General features: G+C 31.8%; 3 protein-coding genes across 7 annotated transcripts; 1 reads left to right on the top strand and 2 right to left on the bottom strand.

The window, feature by feature from the left end:
- Window positions 1-3,227: 3,227 nt before the first annotated feature.
- LOC148237576 (uncharacterized) lies at window positions 3,228-9,946 on the bottom strand. 2 transcript variants are annotated; one of them, XM_088206010.1, is made up of 3 exons: window positions 8,253-9,946; window positions 8,119-8,162; window positions 3,228-4,770 (listed from the first exon to the last, which is right to left on the bottom strand). In XM_088206010.1, the coding sequence occupies exons 1-3, from the start codon at window positions 9,667-9,669 to the stop codon at window positions 4,726-4,728; spliced, it is 1,506 nt and encodes a 501-aa protein (XP_088062136.1). In that variant the 5' UTR covers window positions 9,670-9,946; the 3' UTR covers window positions 3,228-4,725. The 2 variants fall into 2 exon arrangements, with proteins under 2 accessions (XP_088062136.1, XP_088062135.1); XM_088206009.1 differs by lacking the exon at window positions 8,119-8,162.
- Window positions 9,947-14,774: 4,828 nt separating this feature from the next.
- On the top strand, window positions 14,775-23,195 carry LOC148237575 (uncharacterized). 4 transcript variants are annotated; one of them, XM_088205260.1, is made up of 3 exons: window positions 14,775-15,038; window positions 20,627-20,772; window positions 20,835-23,195. In XM_088205260.1, exons 1-3 carry the CDS (start codon window positions 14,957-14,959, stop codon window positions 21,732-21,734), a joined length of 1,128 nt encoding a protein of 375 aa, XP_088061386.1. In that variant the 5' UTR covers window positions 14,775-14,956; the 3' UTR covers window positions 21,735-23,195. The 4 variants fall into 4 exon arrangements, with proteins under 4 accessions (XP_088061386.1, XP_088061384.1, XP_088061383.1 ...); XM_088205258.1 differs by having other exon boundaries at window positions 20,591-20,772; XM_088205257.1 differs by having other exon boundaries at window positions 14,775-15,053; window positions 20,591-20,772.
- On the bottom strand, window positions 22,053-23,255 carry LOC148237574 (mitochondrial thiamine pyrophosphate carrier-like). The gene has a single exon (XM_088205262.1). The coding sequence runs from the start codon at window positions 23,073-23,075 to the stop codon at window positions 22,119-22,121; it is 957 nt and encodes a 318-aa protein (XP_088061388.1). The 5' UTR covers window positions 23,076-23,255; the 3' UTR covers window positions 22,053-22,118.
- Window positions 23,256-25,436: the final 2,181 nt, after the last annotated feature.

Raw genomic sequence — 25,436 nt, 5'->3', positions numbered from 1 at the left:
TGTTTGAACAACCTCCTAGTGAATGGTATCAGAAGCTACTCGGTCCACCTCTGAACATCATCACCAGTCGGCATGCGTCTCAATATTACTCTTTTTCGTCGTTGTCCTCTTCTGGTCGCCCAAATTCAATTTCCGGATCATTAACGTCATCCTCGTTTTTCCTCACATTTGACTCAAGGACCACAGGAATAAGTTCACTTTCTCCATCAAAACCATTTGGTTTTTATGAAGCGATGAAGCATGCTTGTCCTTGACACTGGCCACAAACTTTAGAGCATTGTAACCCTACTTTTCACAATTTGCGCCATAACCTTTTTTGCAATTGCAGAAGATTCTATTCAATAGTTTGTCCGACGCTAACAGGAAATAATGTAGTCGGCTCCAGAATCTCGTTCTGTAAAACCCACTTCCATTTCTCAGGTTGTATATCCATTCCTAACCAAGTTTGGATCTAGAATTAGATCTGATTGATATGCTGACGAGCTGCTTCACTTGTAGGTGGAAGAGATGATAATTGCACAGGTCTGTTGAGTCTTGTTGATTTAATGAATTATGTGCACCTCAAATTTTCAATACTATGCTCTGATTTTGGAACATTATACATCGCTAAAGGAACACGTATTCCATTTTCAAATAATATATTTAAAGGGCAGTTTTCCACTTGAAATAATTCAGCTGATTGGTACAAATCGGGATGTTTCTCAAACATTTTTATAATTTGCAGTTTTCCTTTCTTAAAGTTGTGTCAAAATAAAATATGTTCTTTAGAACGAGGATATTTGTCGAAGCTTTTAGATGAATACATACACATCTACAAAATTTCTTTTGCCAATTTTCATTCAGAAAATTTCTTGCTGATGTGATTAGGTTCGTCCTATTAAAATAACCACCAGATCAATATCTTCACAATGATGGCGGTCTTTTTCCACCATTGATGATATATGTTATATTATCCTCATCCAGTTGACAGTCCAATATTTACAGCAACTATAGATACTATTTGCTTTATATTTGGGAAAGGATTGTGAAGGATGTAACATTCATCAAGTTTACTAATATCTGTAGTATCTCTTTTCACTCGTGAATCTCTCGAGTTGACGCGTTGTTTCGCAAAGCCTTAATTAAGATATATTACAAAACTTCTTAATTTCCTCACAGATAGTGTTCGTGGCATGCATGCCATATACCCATTTACACAAAACCCTGTCTTGCGTACTTTGCCTTCTGTCTTCATGGATTTCATTAGACTTTGCTCGATCACCATATTGGTCCACTTCCAGAATTCAATTTATCAGTGCATCGCTTCCTGCTATATCTCAAAAACCGTTAATCATACGAAGAATTGAATTTTATCAAACTTGTAGAAAATTTTATGCTCTACAAGTATTGTGCAATATATAGGAAGCGAGATATTTTAAGAAAAAAAAAAGATTTTCGTGACCATTGATATCTTGACTAGCAGAAACTCGATCTTATGAGATTTTTCAGTACGTCTTTAAAACGTCAAAAGAAAGGTTTATGTAAAATTTCAGCTTTCTATCTTTAATTCCAAGATTTAGCCTTTATTTCGCATTGTTTGACTAGACTTAGGACAGTCCTCTGGACTATACAGACAAAGTGAGTTTTGATGGTAATGCATTTTATCTCGGAGTAACCAACTTTATTAAGAAAAGGTTTGATTACATGTAATCAGGTAAATGATTTTGAAAAGGTTTTTGACACGCTAAAAAAGCTTGGAATCTGAAATATTTTGAAGAAGAGGAGTTATGAAGTCACTGCTAACTTCTAATATTATGGAATACATTAATGTAGATTTCTAAAAATCACAGCTCTTTTTTATAGAACTAAACTTATTTTTTATTATAATTTTCTACACAAAAATATGGCTTTTAATAGTTTACCAATAAATAGTACTTTTTAATACAGGTAGATCTGGATAGGAACGGCACAGATGTATTAGATTTTGTTGCGCTCTTCGTGTATCTGCAAAGGATCCGTTTATTAAAAATTCTGTTATGTTCGTAGAATTTTTTTATTAAATATTTTTGTAGTATATGTGCTCTTTAACAGATGTCACTGAAAATATTTTAATTTCGTCGCACATTTTAATTTTGGAGCCATGCCGTGAATCAGCGTCAAGCGCCCCACATATTGAATATAAACAGTCAACACTTCACACTTGTCCTGGTTGAACATACACCCGTCCCTCGATTTATGCAGTAAAAACGATCCAGGAAATAATATTAACGTGTACTTTTAAACGTTTATTTAACTTATAAGGTAAACGAACAAATTCTTCAGCAACACGCGTGTAGTTTAAAAACAATCCAGGACACTACATGGGCAGTGGGAGATGTTCCAGATGTAGGTCAAGTGCAAGAAGTAGGAGGTAGCCAATTAACCCATGCGTGTGTACATCGCCGCACTACACGCGTAGAACCAAATATGTTTAATATGAAGTATTTTTAAATAAAAAAATATTTTTTCTCAACTGTGTAAATCGAGGGATAAGTATACATATGGATTATTCATAGGTATGACAGAATGTTGTTTTTTCTATGACTTTTTATTTTATTATATAAATTTAATCTCAACACATCTTGGGATTTATGACGTTTTGAATATAGTATATAAAATAGTAATCAAATACATTTTTTTTCATTTTATTGCGTTGACTTAATTAGTAGGATAGTATTATAATTCTAATGACATTTGTTCATCGATCGCTGGATTAACCCTTTGACCACGGATTACACCTATAGAAGTCATCGAGAAAATCGCCAGTATGGATTGGCCACCTAAATGTGTCATGAACCTTTGAGCCTTGTAATTTTTTTTTTTTTTTTGTATAATTTAAGGTCGAAAAACACTATAATTTATTGAAATAATATTTAAATTAAATATGGCATAAATAGGTGCTCCCCCGCATATTAGCAAATTTCGAAATTGTACGCAAATATATCAGCCGCGGTGAAAGGGTTAAAAGAGGTAGAGTGGTTGATAAGGATAGATTGCACATTCGAATCTATTTGTCGATAGGGATAGTGATTTTTACAATTGAATATTATCCTTCTATAATATGTTTATTGTTCGCCTAAAGCTAAATAATTGTAAATAAATAATCAGTAAATTAAAATTAATTTAAATCTTATTAACAATTTGGAATCATAACAAGCATTAGACTTTTACTATATTAATTACTTATAAAATAAATTGAAAAAAAATTGTCGATTGTGAAGATGTATATATTTAATTTAAAATAGAAAACATTCACACAAAAAAACCGATATCATTCCATAAATTTGTTATTTAAATCAAAATCACAAAAATAGTTTTTTTTCGTCATAAATCATTACACTCAATGCATATGTGCAAATTCTAAGCAAAACATATAAATGTATGTACGTGTGAAGCAAAAATCTACAATTTCAGTTCTACGTATCGATATTGATACATATTCAAGAGACACTTATAAATATTCAATGCCTTTATTATCAATGAGTTCAACGTACACAAAAACTGGCATTATTCAATGCAAATTGTGGATTCTTTATGTTTCTACATCATAAACATATACAAAGTGCAATAACTTTTACGCAGATAAGCATACATACAATTATGTACGTTGAAATCAAATCACAAATCAAATGGAAAACAAATCAGTTCAACGTCTATATTCGTTTACATTTGTATATATAAAACATATAAATTTGTTTTTTTATTCAGTATACTCTAATATAATCAATTTGGAAAAAACTCTTTGGTATGTTTTTTTAACTTAATTTAATGGTGGGTTCAATTAGTGTTACGTAAATCTTTGGTGACGTAATAAAGTGTGTTTATATTAGCTTAAAGGTTCGGAATCTACGCAGATTCATAAAACATACATACATATAAAATATATTAATAGATGCACTGGTATAATACTCGTAAAGTATTAATAAAACTCCTTTGATTCGAAATTTTAATTTATAAATGCCGATAAATTGGCCCCTCGATTAAATAATAATTTCATTTTAAATGAGCCTCCATTAGTACATTTTTCTCTAATTTCAGTCTCTTGAATTTCAAATTAGAGGAGTTTTTCTTTTATAAAACAAAACCTTTGCTTAGTTAATTATTTTTGTATCGTAAATCTAAACTTAATCGTAAAACATTGTACTTCCTTTTAAAAACAATATATTAATTAAATCTTAATTGCTTTATATATAAACAAACTTATAGAAAAAAATGGCAAGAGTAATATAAATAACATAAATTTTATTTAAAAGTACATAAAAAAAAATATGAGTTTTAAATACGCATAAATAATATAAAATTGAAACAAACTTGAAGATTTCTATATACAAAATGATAAATCTTCAACTAAAAATAAATATATATATATATATATATGTATCAGCAACAAAAATATGGCACAATCGTATGTAAAGTATATATAAGCTAATTAATTTTGGTTATAGCTTGTAAAGTAACTGAACAGTAAAAAAGAGTACCTAACTATGTACATTAACCACCTAGATGGCACCGATTAAGAAAAACTAGCACTGTGAACGTTTTAGCTGGTGAGCTCTTCGAGGAGTTCTTCAGTGGAGCGCCGCTCCTCCCGAAACTGATCCATGAAGTGCGGCGGCACCGTCCAGTCCAACAGAAGCTGAACATTAAAGCGCAACTTTTCTGCCGGACTCAGAGAGTTGTCTTTGCACGGCGTGTGACCCGATAATTCTAGACTCTCGGCCAAAATGTCGTCAATGAGTCTCTTGTTGAAGCCTAAAATTGTCAAAGATACGGGTAATGAGAACGACTTGTAATTAAAACACCCCACCACCGATGAAGCGCTAATTTTACAAATCTACGACCAGAAACCTTTCCCGAGTAAAACGAAAAGAGTTAAGCCACATAATTACCACACGACGCTGACTAATAGTGTAGCTATTTCAATTTTAAGTTGTCGACATCTCTGACTCGAGTTAAGCATAATGTACATTTTTTTAACATTACGTCAAATCTACTCTAGAAACAAGATAGTTATTTTTTTAATCGATTTAGAACCTTAGCATACATTAAGTAAATATAATCAATAAAAAGATCTTCTGAAAGCCCACACCTTATTGCTTATTGAAGATATACATACATTTGAGTGCTATAAATTCCGATGATGCTAAAAACACAGAAGCCGTAAATAATGGTCATAGTGTAAATAATAATATATACTACTAGTACTCTGAATAATTTTCAGAATTTGATGCGTTTCAAACATTTATTTGTGTCCAAAGTACAACCAAATATAGGACCTCTTTTGTTCTTGAGTCAAATATAATTTGAAAAAGTAAAATCGCACTTGTGTTAAGAAATGAAATACCTGATGCAATAAAAATAAAAGCCGATTTAAGCAAAGCTATGAGAGAATCTTTATTATTATTAAATAATGTATACAGTTTCTTGCATTGAATTATGGATAAATAGAGGGCGTTGAAAAGATACATTTTTTCTCACATCTATAGCTGTATTCGGCCACTGAAGATTCCATTAGCTGCTTTGATTACATAATTGTCATTCTGCTATGGCAATTATTGCTACCTTTAGGAGTAATTAAATATTAAAATTGAAACGGAAAGACTAGGAAAAAAAGTATTTTATCTTTCCAAACCTAAAAAAAAGGTATAAAGACTAGCAAGTGGTGTTTATGTAATAAACACCATTTGATGAATCAGTTTATATAAATGGCATAAAGACATTGAGTGCATTATTCTTCGAGTAGATTACATTAAAAAATATAATATAACATATTTTATCAAAGCTTCTCGAATAGGCTTTGTACATTTTAAAGAATATCCTAAACCTTATAAATATATCATCTAAATCATAGGAAAATTAAAGTATAGTTAGAAATTGAAATAAATTAGATTGTAGTTATGTAGAAAGTAGTCAGATTATAAATTATTAGCGGATTCGTACAAAGTATACAAATGAGTGAATATTTGTTATTGTTAACACTTAATCAACGGATCGATTTTTTCGCTACTTGCTGCATGATAAAGAGCAATTTCGCATAACGCAAAGATAAAACATATGGTTTGAATCAAAAAGAATAATAAAAAAATAAGCAAAAATTTTGACTTGTACTTGTTATCTGTTCAAATTATTCTATCGATGTTTTACAATCTGCGGTTTGGGTAAAATCAAAATTGAAACATAAATAATTTACATCTTAATCATTTTATTTTTATTTTATAAAAAAATTTACAAAGAAATTTAATACCATCAAACTTTAGTCTTCGGCGGATCAGAAAATGTAATGTGGGTTAAATTAAATTAGAATTTTTTTTTCAGTACTGGTCGATTTTATACCGGCCACCGCTGCGCTTGTATACACATAAATATGTTTTATCTCTAGTTTAAAAATATATTTAAAAAGAAACTGAATATTTTGAATCTCAATATAAATAAAATAAGAAATGCTGGTTTTGAAGATAAGTTGACGAAATGCATTGATTTTGTTTGATACTTGTTTATTATCACGGCGCCTGCCATGCTCAAATTTAACAGTTACAACCGTCCATTTGCTTTTCAAAGTAGTTAAATTTGAGCGTGACTCCATAATAATAAACAAGTACCAAAATTTGGTTTAAATAAAATAAGTTCATTTTTCGGTACTTTCCTGTTACCGTTTATTCTAAAAATAGATTTATTTATTTTATTTATTTATATACAATAATAAATTACATTTTTTTAAGTAGATTCGTTGCAGAGTTATTCATGGGGTGTTCACTGTTCTGACTAACGCTCACTCGCACCTAACCTGTTTAAATTTGAAATCGTACTTATGTAGCAAAACAACGTTTTGGTACTTGAATACATTCTAAAATTTAAACATTGTTAAGAACAGTGAACACACCATGAACAGAACAAAACAGGCTCTAGCAGGAATTGTACGGTTTTTGTTTCGTTACGGGGCAATTTAAACACGTTCATTTTCAATGAAATTATAATTGTATATAAATAAATAAATATTTTTTAGAACAAATTTGTACAAAAAAATTAACTTTTTATTTAAATTTAAATATCCATTATTTTCCTTCAGAGCAAGATCAATGCATTTCATACTAATCCACAAAACTTATTTATATAGTAAGTTTCAAAATATTCAGTTCCTTTGTAAATATTTTTTGAAACGTAATAAAATAAAATTTATGAATTTAATTTTGATCGTATGCAACTCACTGATAAAAATATTAAACATTTTTTGTTTTTTAATTGTTTTAACCATTTTCCGATCACAGTACTTTTTTAAAGAATAACTAAAACAATCTTGCACAGACCCACCCTTTCCTATGCAGCGATATAAAAATATGCAGCTTTTGTAAAACATTAAAAAATAGTCTCAGAAATTTTCTCAAAAAATTTGCTAATTTTTGAGATAAAAGTTCACAAAATACAAATTTCCAAGCTAACTCGGGTTAATATAAAAGTTATCATATTTATACACGTCACTAGTATTTCAGTGTATGTGTGCAAGCACAGCAGTGGTAGGTATAAAATCGACCAGTACTTTTTTTCATATAGTACACGCTTTAAATTTTACCCGATGGCTTAAACGTTAGTAATACCCGTCCCGATGTCTAAGTGTTAAGTAATAACAATGGTCTATAATACATATGTTTGATCCTTAAATTAACTTTGAATAGCAAAAAGTTTAAAAATCTACATTTAGAATATTTTTTATTACAACTGATTTTAATGTTATATATAATTGTTGAAAAATATAATAAAAGTGGTTGCAAAATTGATGCCTCATCTCAGTGTTTATAATGATTCAAAGTACACTCATATTAAGTAATAAGAATGATCACCAATGATTAACTATTTACTTTACCGTCTTATTTTTTACGGCACTACTTGAGCCCATGACCTGTGTGAAATAAAATATATTAAAAATCAGCCACGTCGCAAACTCCAGAAGCTCGCCTTAAACTTAAAATTTGAAAATAGCTCTCAATCGAGTTGTTAGAACACAAAATTAGTCGAGACCGATGAGATGAAGTTATAATAAGCCGTCACCATTACTATGGAAACACCGACTTCCCAAATTTGAACATATAAAAAAGCTTAACTAACCGAAGACGTTTGGGCACGGCAGCATGAACGGGACGTTGGATGACCTGAATGAACAATAATTAAAAAAAACGACACACAACTCGCAAAAAAGACACACATATTGAACCCAAAATGAAAACCTCGCTTATACATACCTAGCTCCTCTAGCCTCTTGGTGCTAGATATTTTTTTCAAGAGAACGGCGACCAGGAGTCTCATTTTGGTGAGAGCCATCGGAGGCTCTACGGGTTTGTAAGCGTCGGAGATCTGCTGCGAGAGCTCTTCTTCCACCGATAGAGTGATGGGCTTTTCTGTCTTATCGCATCGAGCTATATGTTCGTCTAGTTCGGTTTTCATTCTGAACAGCGAACCGCACGGAGCGTGAAAGTAGCTCCTCATCTCTCCGTGTATTCCGTTGACGTGCTTCTTCATGTGCGGCAGTTGAAAGAACGTAGCCGGACATAGAGGGCATTGGAACGGCTTTTCTCCAGTGTGGCGTCTCACGTGCAGTTTTAAAGCCGTCGAATAAGAGAAGGCTCTCCAGCACACTCGGCACCTGTACGGTCTGGCACCCGAGTGCGTGCGCTGATGCACTACGAGCTGAGACCGTTGAGCGAATCTACTGCCGCAGTCGGGACAACCGTGAGGTCTGGCCGCTTCGTGCGTCCTCATATGCTCTTGCAGATGTCCTTTGAGCATCTTGTTACAAATGGTGCATTTGAAAGGCTTCTCGTTGTTATGAAAGCATCTCAAATGCTTCTGCATTCCGTCCGGCCTCAAGAATCGCTTACCGCAAAGATCGCATGTGTACTCCCTTATATCGTAATGACTCTTTGTATGCAGTTTTAACTTATTGCCGCAAGTGAAACTGGCGCCACAGTGACTGCAATGATAATTACGTTCACCGGTGTGCACTCTGGTATGCTGTTTGACTTGTCCGAGACGTGCGAATTTCATCGGGCAGTATTTACAAGAATACGGCTTGACGCCGGTGTGAATTCTCATGTGCAATCGCAGACGTTCTTTTATCAAAAACGTCTTCCCGCAAGGATCGCACTTATAGACCACCGGATTTTCCAGCATGTTAGAATGATACGAAGTGATATGATTCTTCAAATTGCCGGCTTGTCTGAAATTCTTACCGCAATGGTCGCAACCGAAGGGCTTCTGACCCGAATGGATCAAACTGTGCTTCTTCAGATCGTTCTTACCTAAAAACGCTTTATCGCACACGGCGCATTTGTACGGCCTGGGTCTATCTTTCAAACCGTTCAAACCTTGCTCTATATAAAAATCTTCGAACACGTTCTCCAGTTTGATAGAAGTACCAGGACTCAGCTGTTCTAATTTGATCGAATCTTTATTACCTCTTAACTTATTCGTCTGTCGTTTGCTCTTTCTCTTAGCCGTGGTCTTTTTAATTTGCTTACTGACGACTCTCCTGGTTGCGGGTATTCTCTTCTTCTTCGGCGTCGCATCTTTGTTAGCCTTAACCGAACTACTCCTAGTCTTCGGACTGAGTTTGACGTCAGCGTTCTTTGGTCGCTTCAGCTTATCTCTCATGTTTGTCATTTTGGTTTAATTTTCTTCTAAATATATATCATTTTACATAATGTTAATAATCATAGTGTAATAGGGATTGGCAATTGTTTGACTAGGTACTTGTACTATTTAAAGTAGGCCAATGTTGTTGACGTTTCGGCCCGATTGGCTGTTTGTTACAAAAACGTCGGATCTGATCGGCGAATCAGATTCGAGCGGATCGTTTGCGCCGTTTGCGGAACGGTGGCAAACAGTTGGGAGATCGAGGAGCAGGGCGACCGTCACCCCGTCCATCTCCCAACAACTTGGCCTTAACCGTGCGACTCGCGGCCATCGGTCATACTACAAATTAAACTTTTTTGGTCTAAGCAATAATAGCAAGCGTCTACAATTAAAATATCTACATTTTTATAAATCTAAAATTATATTAATAAATAAAAATCTTGTATTCGATCGTCGTCAAAATATTCATATGTCGAGAGACCGAAATATTTTTAATCGAGCGTAGAACGAGACCATGCTATGCCTTTTTGTCATTGATTATGCACGCACACAAACGCATCGACTACCCCGATCCGATGACGTCAAGCACGCGCGGCTTCTCAACCGTTTGCAATCAAATACAAAATATATTTTTACATTTTTACATTTTTTCTTTACAAATAATAATATAAAAAAATATATCTATAAAAATTAAACCTAAATTACTTTAAATAAAACACTAAACATGAAAAAATAATAAATTAAAATTATTTGAAATGTCTAGCAATCTGGGCATTTTATTACTTTATGCATTTGACACGCAGCTCTGTTACAAGCAAACCCCGATACACGCGTAATTTTATTACCAGAACAAAAGTTAAACGTACGTCTTCCTCCAATATTACGAGTAAGTATATACTACTGAGCGAAAACGACATTCACAGGAATATTCACGAGTCATTTTGTCTCCGCCTTTTGTTCTGTTATAAAAAATGTTTATTTTCAAACATTGTTTGAAAATGTTACGCTTTTATGTTTTGGCGTTCCTCTAGAGCTGACGCCCCAGGCGACCGCATGTGCAGCCTGGCCCTCGGACCGGCCCTGCGCTGAGGCGGTCGCTTTCCATTTTCACGTCAGACCAGATTTTGCCAACCAGAAATTGGAATCCCAGATCTTCTAGACGACTTGGAGACAACGTGACACAATACGTCAAAAGTAAATACTGTTGACGCCACATTCGCATGCCATATGTGTTTGCGAACACCGCATTATGCAACGAAAACTGACGTTTACGCGGATCCTTGCAGTCGGTCCCTACCAAACAGATAGACTGATGCACTAGATTTTTATTGAAATCTGAAATTACATTGTTGCAATTTGATGAATGTTATGAGGCCAGCGGACGTGTACTTTTTTCCCCAGTAAAATTAAAACTTCGTCTCCTAGTTTTAAAACTAAATGTCCTATTAAAAGCCTGTGATAAGTATGTACCTAATAATTTCGCTTATGATTCAGATATTTTGAAAGAGGCTGTTGAAAAAACTTTTTTTCGGATTGTTTTTAAAATATTTGTTACCGGTGCATGAGTGTCAGTGATTTTATGATCTGTCAGACAAAATTATAGTGCTATATTTCAGTTAAAGGTTGGTTGAACTAAATTAAGAACACCTTCTATAAAGCTATAACTTCGATTTAATAAAAAATTAAAGGGGATAGTTGAAAGCACATAAAATATATTTATTTAGAAAGAAAAAACATGGATAAGCATTTTTTTTAATAATAATTTATGTTATAGAAACCTTCATGATTTGTTTTGAAAAAAATATTCTCTTTTCAATTTTATGGTAGATAGGTTGTTATTTCTTGTTAAGATTATATAAATATATATTTTAGTACAATTTTTAAGGAATCATATTTTAAATTATAAATGTAATCTAATTTTAATCAAGAGAAAAAATAATCTGTAAATATACATGCTTCAGGATTTTTATAGATTTACCTCCTGATCACGCTATAAAATATTCCCATTTTACTTAGCAATTTTAATTTACCGTACTTATGGAGGAATGATCATATACTTGAATCGATGTGGAAAACTCAGTCATGTAACTACACGTGTAGTGCATGCATGAAAATGAGGAAAAATTAATTGTTGAAAATGAATTACTAATTATACCAACTAGAGTAATTTATTTGCAATAATTGATTTACTTATATCATTTTTAAATTCTTTCCCATGCAAAAATAGGAGTCCTTATTAATAAAAAATATATTTCACAATCTACTTAATTTAGAGAATATTAATTAATATATATATATATTTATGATTCTGTTGCGTTTTAGAATCGCACCTGTAAATATAGAAGTAATCTACATTTTTGCTATTGTTTATAAACAATGGCGAAAGTTTTGATTATGAATGTATTGTGCGAGCGCTCATTACTCGTATGCGTGTTATGAGAGCAGTTCTATATTTATATGGACGTATAGATGTCCTTTATTATTTTATTCATAAAGTAATAAAAATATAGTCTTTCGATTGTAATCTAACGACAATATAAATTTAAGCAATATAATTCCAGTAATAGAATAATACTTTTACTTTTCACGTGTGTGATATAGATATTTTAAGAAATAATAGTTTTCAATAGTCTTATTTGATAATTCCGTTTTTTATAATATTTCTAATGAAATAATAATGGAATAATAAATACAATATATCGTAGTTGTGGAATTCTCATGAGAATTTTGAAACTATCAAAATTAACTGCGATTCGAATCTTCTGATGTAAGGCATTATCACCAAATTAATTAATTAGCTTGCGAAGTTAAAATTGAACTGGCCAGTAGATTGAAATAAAAATTCCCAGAGTGTTATAGAGAAAAAATGTACATTTTTTCATTTGGAAATCTGTTTTATTGTCTCAACAATAGCATTTTGAGTAACGGCCGACAGATCGTATTATCTATGTGGCGGTTGTGAAAATAAAAAATGTAAGAAAATTGGGTAAGTGTTTTGCAATAGTTTTATGTCTGCCATCGCAGTTTTGCAGATGCGTTTCGAAAATGTGCATTTTCGAAACAAGTCGATCCGATGAATAGAGGATGCGTTATAAAATGAATGTATAAAAAACAATAAACAATAAGGCAATATGGTTGTGACACGAACGGTGGAGATGTGTCAAGAAATTTTACAGGGCCGTATTTGGTATTGCATTTTTTATATCCCAGTCATTTCTTGGTAAGCCGCATTATATAGTATTATTCGATAGGGATTTCCTGATATGTCGATTGTCCGGAAGCGTTCCAATAAATTGGGTAAACCTTGAAAATTATCTTTATTGAGCAAATTTTCCTGTTTCATTACTTTTATAATTCTCAAACTTAAATAAGGTATCAATAAAAACATTATAAAGGGACTTCGAACTAAATAATGATATACAAAAAACCATTAAAATTGATTATGAATACCAAACTTACATATCTCTATTTTAATTAATGTATAAAATTATATTTTTAGCTCTGATTGAATTAAAAGAAATAATAGAAAAATAAGTGCATAAGAAAGGTATTACCCAAATATTAATTTTTGTTAAAGTGATATCTGTTGCATGCATAGAAAAGTTATGATTGTTATATATATTATATATCAGTGACGAAGAATATGCTGGAATGAGTCATTGTTTTTAGAATGTACTTAGTTCCGAAGATAAAATCAATAAAAAGTTTTAGGGAAAGAATTATAAAATATACCCTATTAACAAGGCCTGATCATGTGTTTTACAAAGTAAGTGATCGCTTTGAACTATGTAGTCATTTATGGTGTTTAATAGTTTGCTTAAATGTGTATGTTTTGTATGTATTCTTAAATACAATAACATGTCATTTAAATAAAGGTGCATAATGGATCAAATCTTGAGATAAAATACCCTATGAGAACACCGTTAGACTTGACATAAGCAATATTCGCTATCAAATACGTAAATTAGTGTGATCGAAATTTTTATAAACGTTTGCCACCACCGAACAATATAATTGTACGCATTGAAACGCGCGGTTAAGAGATCCTATGGAATTGTTATAATCAAGGCAAGACGATATTTATTTATTTAAATGTACGCGAAGGGCATGACATCTTTACGGAAATGCATCATGAGTAGAAAAAACTACACATGTATAAATATGTACAATAATAATACTAATATCTAGATCTCAATTAATCTAGCAACAAATCAATACTGAAATAATAAAGCTGAAATGACCTCCCTGATATACAAGAAGTTCTCAGCTTATCCCTAAAAAATCTATAAAAAACAATCTATCCCGAAAATATTTTTTAAAATAAATAATTTCAGTGAAATCGTATCCGAACACATTTTCACCGGTAGATATATATTTCTATTTTTATTATATTATTTCTATTTAATGAAATACCACGAATCTTGATGAAATTGATATAATAAAAAATGACCACTGACTGGCCAACTTTTGGCCCTCCCTCGGGAAAAAGCTGAAATGTCGTCCCTGCTAACCATGCTAGTAATATTAAAATACACAGTTTTAGAAACGAGAGGCCGAAATATTTATAGGAACTCATGCAGCTCTTTCGATCTTAATTTGTTATTAAAATGCCTTTCATGTTTGAGAGTTGATGTAATTAACAAATGCTGTAGAAAACGTGACTTAGTGAGTCAATAATAAAACAAAACAGCTTTTTCATTAATAAAGTACTTAAAACTTAGGCCATCTGCTAAATCAGAGGGGCAAGTTAACATGCTTCAATGCCATGATGTAAAATATTTGGCTTTCAAAAACTCAGTGTATGTTTATTTCTAATTCTGATCCGTTTTTTCTGCGCGAAAGAAAAACTCATCGCCAATGTGTTTCTGTTTATGATAATAGGTCATGAACTTAAAGCATGAATAAGTGACATAAATGGTAAAAGAGCAGTGGAAGAAAATCCGCTGCCACTAGTATCTTTTGTTATTTTTGGTGTTATTATTTAACATAGAGAAGGCAATTTTCCGTTGTTTCATCTCGAGTCTGTCCCTGATCTACGTGTGGAGACTCTTCGTGCTCTAAATAATTTTGCCAAAGAAAAAGCGGCCAAACACAAGAGCCATTCTTTACAATGGGTGCGTTCAACTCTTTGAGAATTTTCTACCAGTCTAGTGGTTATCGTGCTGTCGTCGACAACGGAAGTTAGAGAAAGGCAAGCAGAACTAAAAAGTACCTAAAACAGTCTCATTGGATTAGTGGACGAGTAAACTTTACAGCTAGCGGTTAATTCTGAAGTAGAATAAAAATATTCAAGATTAGTTTTCATGTTCGGAAAATGGCGAGGAGAATGTGGATGCTCTTTATCCTCACGATGGCTACGGCCAAAGCAGAAGACAGCAGTTTCGTGGATGATAAAGGTATAAACGATAAAGGTAAATAACTAATGCTACCAAAGATAATATATTGTATATTGTAGATTGTGGAATTTCCAAACAGTTGTAATGTTATTTTTTTGCATAAACTACTCTCGATTGGATCTTTGTAGATTGATTGAATTCATATAAACAACTTTCTGTTCTATTTTTATCTTGTTATGTAATATTACCACGTTTATTTATTAACGCGTGCTTAATGATCTTGGAAATATCCACACGTGTATTATAACGGGTCAGAAAGGACAAGCGAGACTAGGAATTTCCAAAAACGTTTAAACAATATGCATAGTTGCACAGTGATTTTTTTATGTATAAATACCGTTCGCTCTAGCATGCTAGAACTATCGAGCAACAAATACTAAATTTAGGAATCGTCAACTATTGGAATAAGGTGTAAATATATTTTGTAAGTGTCATGAACTCTTATTTGAAAATATGATATAAAATAATTCTAAATCAATTGCTTCTTAATATATTGAAAATATTATTTTTGTAAAAATATCGCTATATACCAATGCCATGGATAAATAGTGTAAGCTATGGTTTCTTACAGTATAATTTTTCCAATGAATAATACAAATTTATAAAAATATATTGGTTAAATGATCAGAAATTGTATTTTTAAAACTTTAAATATATAAGGGATATTCGACGTAGTGCATTTTATAAGGTCAAAAAGATAAAATTTTAGTCTTCTATTCTATGTATAAAAACTGTATATATTATTATTCATGTTTTCTATTCAGTAGCATAATTAAAGTTAATTTATGAATAACTTCAATTCCATTTAGTTTGAAAAAGAACTTTGAGCTCAAACAATAATAGTAAATAGTAGATTTACAGTGTAAGAACATATACACGAAGAAAACTTGTTTGCATTAGAATTGATCAATCAATAGCTATAGATACGTGTTTATTGCTGTTATTATATTTATATATAGATTATTTATTTATATTAAATCAACATTACGACCCCTTACAAAAATCTTTTCAATGGCGGTCTTTCCAAAGCGTTCTAGTTGTTCCTAAATTTTCTGCACGACTTTCCTGTTTCTTTGCAACGCATTTCTAATGTATTTTCCCATACTATTTGTTAAATCCCACTTTTTGCATCCATGTGCCATTTAGTATACAATGTCAAATAATATTCCCAAACTATTTTTCATATAGTATATATTTTTAATATCCGTTCCGTGCAGAATTATTTTATGGAGAGTTTCATATAAATCATTATTTTCAAAATGGCGTAGTGTAATCATTAACCTTAATGCTTATGCACTCGAGCATTTTTTCAGAAGCGTTCGACACAAAAGCGTGCCAAGAAAGATGCCATTACGTGCGCAAACACCATACAAACAATAAACGATTCCGCTTTCAATTCCGTGAAGGTTCGAGGAAAATTTATACGCTGAAATGAAACGCTACTTTTTCTCTTCATTTCACTCTCGAGATCGTATTTCGTCTGTGGGTTGATAAAAAAACTCAGATAAGAATCGCAAACGTTGCGAAAAAAGTAAAAGTAAAATTATTCTGAAGAAAAAAACGCCCATGTTTTGGTATACGTCTTTTTATAGAATCGCGAAAATAGTTTGTTTTCTGATACGTGAAAAGGCGGAAACGCGCATTATCTGATTCTGACGGTTGAATTAATCGCAGTGAGGCAGTAGTGCATTGAATTTACACATAATTTAATTCAGGTGACATCGCGAAAGAGTGTATGTGTTAAATATATAGTGATATGTTTTACTTGTACCAACAAAACAAAATTGGGGATACTTTTAAATATTATTTGCTTGGCATACCTGGCAGCTGTCATTAAAATATAAGTAACCCATATACTTTCATATTATATACCTACATATGTAATACTATTTTTTTTATTACTATTAATATGAGTTTGCCAAATTATTGATCTTAACACGTTATTTCACAATGTCTCTACCCATTGTTTTCACGCTGTTTACATTTAAAGACAAGCGACTGTGAATGGAAGCATTTTACTTTCAATAATAACTTGGCTATCTATAACTACAAAAAAGAAAAGAATAGAAGCAAATGTTCTCTCTTCGACCGTTTTTATTTTTTCAATGCACAAAGGACAAAAACAATTAGATTCTGTAAATAAGGACATTGACAGAACTCATTATAATATAAATCTTGAGAACTATCTGCAACGAATTTGTAAAAATCAAATTACAGTTTGACTTTAAATGACTTTTTAAAACTTTTGCTTCTACTGCGTTGCGCATCACTTAAGCTCGTTATTATATATTGGGCGTTGCTTTTTGCCTAATAAATTAAATACACGTTAAAATTATAACAATGTTGTGCGCAGGCAGCCCTTTTTGATACTTTTTGCTACGCACCTAAATAAATAAATGAATAAATACAATAACCCAATATTTCCACATATCCACACTTTAAAATGCTAGTTTATTATTATTATACAAAAAGTTTAACGATTATGAAAGTAATTAATTTAAAAATATATTTTTAACTAATAATTATTTTTAATTAAATATTATTTTCGCGCAATTAATTGATTTTTTGCACTAATTGGTTAAAAAAATTAATATCCGAGAAAAAAATTACAAATATATTCGAATATTTGAATACTTTTTTATTTAATATTCGAATAGATGAAGAATACGAATAATTGAAAACCATAGTTACAACTAGCTAAACACAATTAAAGCCTACAAGTATAATTATGACACCAGATTGAAATTGAAGTTTGTAAAATAGTGACATATATTCAGTGGCGTAGCTAGGGTATGTGCCGCCCAGGGCGATCCTTAAAATTGCCGCCCCCTCCCATACATTTTTTGTAGGGTCACAAAATCAGCATTTCTTAAAATAATAAATTGGTTATTATTAAGCTCTTGTTATCCGTAAATGTATATAAGTAACCAATAAGAACCACAGTAGACGATCCCATCGCGAATATGCCGCCCCCAAGCAAGCGCCACCCGGGGCGGCCCGCCCCCTCCGCCCCCCCATAGCTACGCCACTGCATATATTTTATTATTTATAAGTCATTATTGCACCTTATAATACATAGATGCACGATCTAGCTCGATTTTATGTTGATTGTTTATCAGGATTTATCTGTGAGATTAGGTACATCTAGGAAAACTTTGTTTGTGATAGTCTATCGGCAATATAATGGTATATAATTATCACTAATTATGCACCCCCAGGCACAATAAAAATTGAAAAACACTCAGATCCGTATGGTTTTGGAGCATAGATATTAAGGTATTGGTTACTGACTTAAACCATCACATTTTTTTTAAGTTCATATATGTATATATATTTTTGTACCTCATATCTACGTACAAGATGGCCGGTTTTCACGAAAATCTCTAGTCACATTCCGCATGGGTTCTGATACGCGTTTTCTTCTTTTACTGAATTAGTTAACTAAATAAACAATGACGCCGCATGGCAACTCAAACAACTAAGACCTAATTAGGGTTCAAAATCGAATATTGAAATATTCGATTATTTGAATTAATCGCCTGATTTTCAAATATATTGATCGAATAGTCGTAAAATATTTGTTTATACTATCTCGAATGAAATATGAAATAAATCTTAAAATGAAACAGTTTGAATACTTGGGCAATACATGTAGCTATTTTTTCTCTCAGTATACCCAAGTGACTAATGCCGCTCTAAAATCCATGGTCCTTTATTAACCTTTATATTGTTTCGAAATGCATGACCATGAGACGCCTCTTATCAACAAAAATGCTTTTATACATTCAAAAATATTTATTGTTAGAATGTTTATCAGCAGTATCTAATATGACCGAAATTCGTAGAAATCGTTTGTTGAACAATACAAAAAGTTAGGAAGGCCCATCCTTTATTATCGTTTAACGCTTATTTCAAAAACAGTTTGTGAAGTTTTTTGTTTCAAGATGCAAAGATTTTATTTCAATCGGTTCAATATTTCGATTGCAGTTAATTTATTTCTAGTTATTAAGCTTATATGCAAATCCGCTATTGTATATACAATAAATTGTAAAAAATGCTGTATTTACAATGTTCCATCAATTTTTCTGAAATAATTTATTCTAACTGATCTAAATTTTGGTGATTTGAAAAAGCTGAAATGACGTATCTGCTTAAAAAGTATATAAACGTAAATTAAACACTTTCTTTTTCACCCCCTAATCAGTATTTCGCACAGCATTGTGTTATGCATGTTTTATAAAATTTAAAATGTTCAACGATTATCAAAGTAATTAATGATTAATTAAATATTTAATAATTATTTTTTAATTAAATAATATTTATCATTATTTATTACTTTTTTGCACTAATTGTTTAAATAAATTAATATCGATAAAAAACAAGAAAAAAGTTACTAATATATACGAATACTTCATTAATATTTTATTCAATATTCGAATAATTGAAAAGTGCAAATAATTGAGAACCCTAGACGTGATGAACAAGCAATTCAATTATTATTTTTATAGCAAAGTTTAAAGAAAAACCGAATGCTATTATACAAATTTGTTTATTAAAACAATTAAGTCAATTTTATATCTGTATGTAAAAAGAAAAAAGTGCATAACACAAAAAACACAAGCGAAAACGCTAAAAAATAATACTTACTCACTTGTCATATATTAAAACAATTAGACTTTTTCAAGCTTGAAAAGTCAAGATTACAACACATGATTTTCCTTGATATACTTGTATTTTAGAAGCAATCTTCATACTTAACCAAAAAATATTTTTATGACGCATGCCGTTTTTCCTTATTTGTTAATTCATCGCATAGCAAGAAAGAAAGAAATTGATAAACATATTTAAATATAAAGAAATTGCATTGAATTATTATGTATACATACATATAATTTTTGAAAGACGTGTGTTATCACATTAAAACTTACTATTCGATATTTCAGTAGTGATGTGCCTACTATGATCACGATTTTAAAGAAACTCAACTTTCTTCGAATATTGTACATGACAGATTAATCACTGCCGAAATATCAAACGGTAAGTACATATTTTTGCGCCCTATATATGTATGTACATATATAGGTACACACACACACACACACACACATATATATATATATATATATATATATATATATATATATATATATATATATATATATATATATTATATATATATATATATATGGTGAAATGGCAAACCAAACTGAACACAAATCAGCTGTCGCTGTAAAAAGTGTTGCCAATACGGAAAACAAATCAATACATTCTTAGAAAAAAAAGAATTTGAAAAAGTAATTCATAATTGGATCTCCTTTTAACTAATGAATATTGAGTAAATAAGAAGTAGCTACATTACTCAGAAGTTATCTTTTTTTCTATACATGAACAGGATTTTTTTTTAATAAAACCTTGTAAATACTATGTCTTTCCTGTTTTTATTGATTCAATATTATAATTATCTGATATAATATGGCTTCTCTATTCTTAATTTTATGTAAAAAATAATCTTCACTATGCTTACTATTTTTCTTTTATTGCTTTCATTTTAGAATCACGTTTTTTATCATTATTCACCATAACTCAAGGTGCACCGCCGAGTGCAGCAGCAGCTTCAAGACCTTTGCCACCACGCTCAGTAGCCCCATCGGCAAGATGCGCTTCGAGGCTCGAATCGGCCTTAGATCAAATCAAAAGACGCCAAATGTTGAAAGCCAGGAGTAACGAAATACCCGTGAGTGCTTCTAACATTTTATATCTATAACATTCACTAACGCATAACTTATCATATTTCAGGTACAAATGATCGATCTGGACGGTTACAGTCTACATCAACAGTTGAGAAGTGCTCCGATGGATATGTACGTAACAAGAATGCGCGTGAGATTGCCGCAAAACCAAAATTGGGTTCGAATAGAAAGGTGTCACTTTGACCCGAGAAACATATCTTTGGAAACGAGGTTATTGTTTAACGATCTCACGATAAGCGGAAGCGTTAATTTGTTCGACGGACATAATGAGTTGAGCAAAATGGAAGATATACGGGAGCGAGACAGGGATACGTTCTATGATAATATGGATTTTAGGGGAGACATTTATAAGCGGCAAGACGTAGACGTGGAAGAGAGGAATAGGGATCGATACGGGAATTACGATAGGAATAGAAGAGATTGTAATATGATCTTGAGGCTTCGTAAAGCGGGTATTGGATTTTTTACACAGCCGTTGAAGCAATCTCCTGGAAGATTTAGCGTCAAGACAGATTCTGAATTTATTGAGCCGGGTTTCATCAGTGTTTACGCTTATGGTTGTGAACGTTATATTTCAAGGAACAAGCACGATTATGATAGGAACTATCAGGACGATGACGATTATAAAAATAACGTCGATAGGAGGTATAAGAGAGACGCTGATTACTTTAGTTTTGAACCGGTCGTGAGAGAATCGAGACATATGGAAAATAGACGAAGACCAGATGATTGGGATAGATATGACACGAATCATAGGGTAGAGAAGAGCAAATTATTCGGACCTGACGATCGATTAGAAGACCTCGATGATATTTCACGAGAGATGGAAGATATTTTCACTAAAGGAATCAGATCTTTGTTAACGACTTATATGCAAAAAGAGCTTCAACCAGCTATAAAAGAAACATTAATGAGAAACTTAGGTTATACTATTTCATATGGTTAGTAATGTATGGTTTATTTAATATTATAATTTGTATGTACATTATGATATATAAGAAACTTTATCATTAGAAGAAATCATCCAAATGTGACTTACATGATTCATGCTTTAAGATACAGATATAAAGTTATCGATTTACATTATGTAAATTATCATTATCGTACATTTTTTTTTTGTTATATATTATTTAACTAATTTTGTTGCGCTTATTATATGTTATTGTTAAAATATAAGTACCTGTGCAGTATTTTATTTTTTTATAAATAAACACAAACTTAGGTTGTAACGTCACAAATATTATTATAATAAAAGATTTATAAATTAAAAAAAGTATTTAATTAATATATACAGCTATAACAATAAATATTCTTTGGCTTAACATAACCGTTATGAAATATCAGAGAGGGTTTTAAAAACATTACAAAAATACTCGAAGAAGGCAAAATGAAATGACGTTACGAGAGTAGCTTTTATTAAACTAGGGCATAAACCTTTATATAAAGCTAAAAACCCTTCTTTTTGCAACGTTTGCATTATACAATCCAAGAAACCTTTGCAATAAAATTGTTTACCAAAAGTTATTCTATTATGTTGAAAGCCCTGTATTTGCAGTCGCTTTTTAGCCAAATCAAATGGATAGATACAAAGTTTAGCAAAGAAACCAGCTATCGATCCAGCCGATATTGAATCAATAAACGAATTGCCATTGTTATTATTGTTCGGTTTAAAACAATGCAGATATTCACTAGCTAGTTTATAAAACATGAATTGCGCGCCAGAATGAGGCGCTATTTGAGCTATTGTAGGCAAAAGTCCTTTGAAATATGACAATTTTCCTTCGTATTCGTACATGTGTTTGAACGTATGCCACACTCCGTTATATACCTTGTTATTCTTTCCTTCGGCGATGATCCTCGTTCGGACTGTGTCGAACGGGAACGAGATGAGAGTGGCGAAGCTACCGGCTATGGATCCACATGAAAAGTTAATTAAAGGCGAAGTTGTTCTATCGGCGATGGGTTTTGCTTCGTACACTTTGGCTGTCAAAAGTTCGTAGCACCAAAATTGAGCAAAACCGTATGTTATCGATAGATACTGCGCCGGTACATGACCACTCCATAATGTTAAAACACCTTCTTCTTTGAGTATTGTTCTAATGGCTTGGTGTATGGAAGAGTACTTAGAGCCTGGCGTTATCGGATCCACTTGCAGTTGAAAGCGTATTTTGAGGACGTCAAGGGGTTGGAATATAGCTCTGGTGACAGCTCCTGAAGCGCCTCCTGATACCATGTACTGCCAACCCTGCAGTCGCTTAACCTTCAAATTCGAATCAGCCGGTACCATCGTTTATTGTGATATATAATGATATATAACTTATCAACATCAATAAGAATTATTAGGAACAGTGAAGGTGAATTGCGCAATAGAATGTCACGTTACCACAAAAACAAATAAATTGTGAGTGACAGATTCACCCGACCTGTCATTTGACAGCGGCGTGAATTTACGAACACGGTGCGTGTACGCAACTTTCGCGAAGGTGTGACACTATGATAAAATATAATAATTCAATATTTTTTACATTATTGAATATCATTTGTTTTTAGTAACTGAGTATTTTAAAAATACTATTAGTATTTATTTACACATTTAAAATACATTTTTATCCTAAAGATGCAGATACTCTATTTTAGGCGGCCTCCATAAACTATGTCACTGACTTTGAGGGGATGGAGGAATCAGCAAAAATGTGACAGTATGAAATAAACAGGAGTCTGGCTTAATGGTATCTTGTGACATAGGGTGGGGGGGAGGAAGTAAAAATTCACGAAAAAAATGTGACTCACTTATGGAACACACCTTACTGGTATTATATATTTTAGATAATATTTCAAGAAAACAATTATAATTAGGTTGGTTTATTACATATATAAAACAAAAACTAGTTAATTAAAGAAATTAATTGGTTTGAATAATCCACAAAGTTTATCTTATTAGATATACTTAATAATAACGGATTAGTACTCTTATAACATTTTTTAAATCAATTTCATACAATATTATTTTTATTTTTATTTATAAATGACGTTTAAACCGTTTTTATATAAATTTAAATTTCACAAACGAGACATAAAACTTTAACAACTGGGAAATAGCATATTTATACCCGTTTAGGCGACAGAAGGTGACGGGAGGTGACGGCAATTAGACACAGATTGAGCCGCTGAAATAGTATTTTATTGAGAATTTATAGTTACATATTTACTATTTATCTACAGTGAATGGTGTGCGGGCCCGCTAGTGCGAGTCCGCCAGAGTTGACATAAGAAGAGAGTTCGTTACGCTAGGGTTACTAGAGTGCCGCCAAGTTTTGTCCATGATAAACCTAAATAAATACATATGTAAATAAGCCCCCTATATCCGCTTAACCACTATTACATTTATGTATTTATTATTAATATTCTATTATGACACAAAACATGTAAGTCCAATGAGTTAGAACGAGGTAAACATAATCAACTACTAATAAATAAGTAATAAGACATCAGACTAAAATCAATGTGTGTAAATCAGTTACATTTATTTTCTTAATTATAGCTGACAATCAATAATAATAATTTTATATTTACTTCTCTAAAAACAATAATTTTATATTTACTTCTCCATCGCGTGATTTTGGCCCTTTCAGGGGGGGGGGGGGTAAAAATTATCCAGACAGTGGACTTTTTTTAATATTTATATTTCATTAAGATTCATAGTATTTCATTAAATTACATGCATTTTTCTGGTCAAATTCAAGGGGCGTCCCTATGTATAACAGTATTGTAACTTAAAATAAGTGAGAATCGAATGTAGGAAGCAAATTTAAATATAATTTTGACCAATATTGACCAAATTAGATTTGAATACACTTTGTCCAAAACTCACATATTACAAGTCCGTAGTAGTAACGATAAGTATAGTTATTATATTTTTAAAACATAGTGCAATGTCGAAGTGCATACAAAATGTTGAGCAATGTTCGAGGTGCGACGTCTGTCTGTACTTCTACTTCCGCTTATTTCCCCCTGAAAGTTTCGTTAGCTAAGTTTATATTTTGGACTTGCCCTTATGAAAAGGTTTTAGAACTTTCATTTGAGTTTTGTTGATTCGTGTAGGTTGGGTTTGCGTTTGAGCAGCAAATGTACGTTTCGCAACTGTCAAATTGAGTTTCATAGACATTTTAGAGCAGCATATAATTTCACTTGCGCCTGTCGGTTAAATATAACTTTATTGAATAATACACATTCACTGTAACATTTATACATCGCATGTAGATAAATATGTAAATATATGTACTATAATACTACGAATAGAAAAGCTAAGATATAATTTTACTAGCACCTTCTAGATAAATTATATTTTCACTGTTAAAAAAATATATATATAATACATATAAACCGGTGAAAATGATTTCTGAAGTTACGTATTTTAAAAAATATTTTCGGAATAGATTCGAGACTGTTTTTTCAGATTTTTTGAAGGGATAACCCGAGAATTTCTGGTTTATATATGGGTTATCAGGAACGGCATTTCAGATTTTTCAAGGGGAGGGGGGGGACAAAAATTGGCCAGTCAATGGTCGTTTTTTCAATGTTTATATTTTATCAAAATTCACAGTATTTCATTAAATGACATTAAATGTATCTTTCTAGCCAAATTCAA

This window comes from Plectrocnemia conspersa, unplaced genomic scaffold (assembly GCF_051122295.1).
Source record: "Plectrocnemia conspersa isolate PC_06_02 unplaced genomic scaffold, ASM5112229v1 ptg000002l, whole genome shotgun sequence".
In the NCBI taxonomy this organism is placed as follows: Eukaryota; Metazoa; Arthropoda; class Insecta; order Trichoptera; family Polycentropodidae; genus Plectrocnemia; species Plectrocnemia conspersa.
This window is presented reverse-complemented; position numbering and strand designations above follow the sequence as displayed.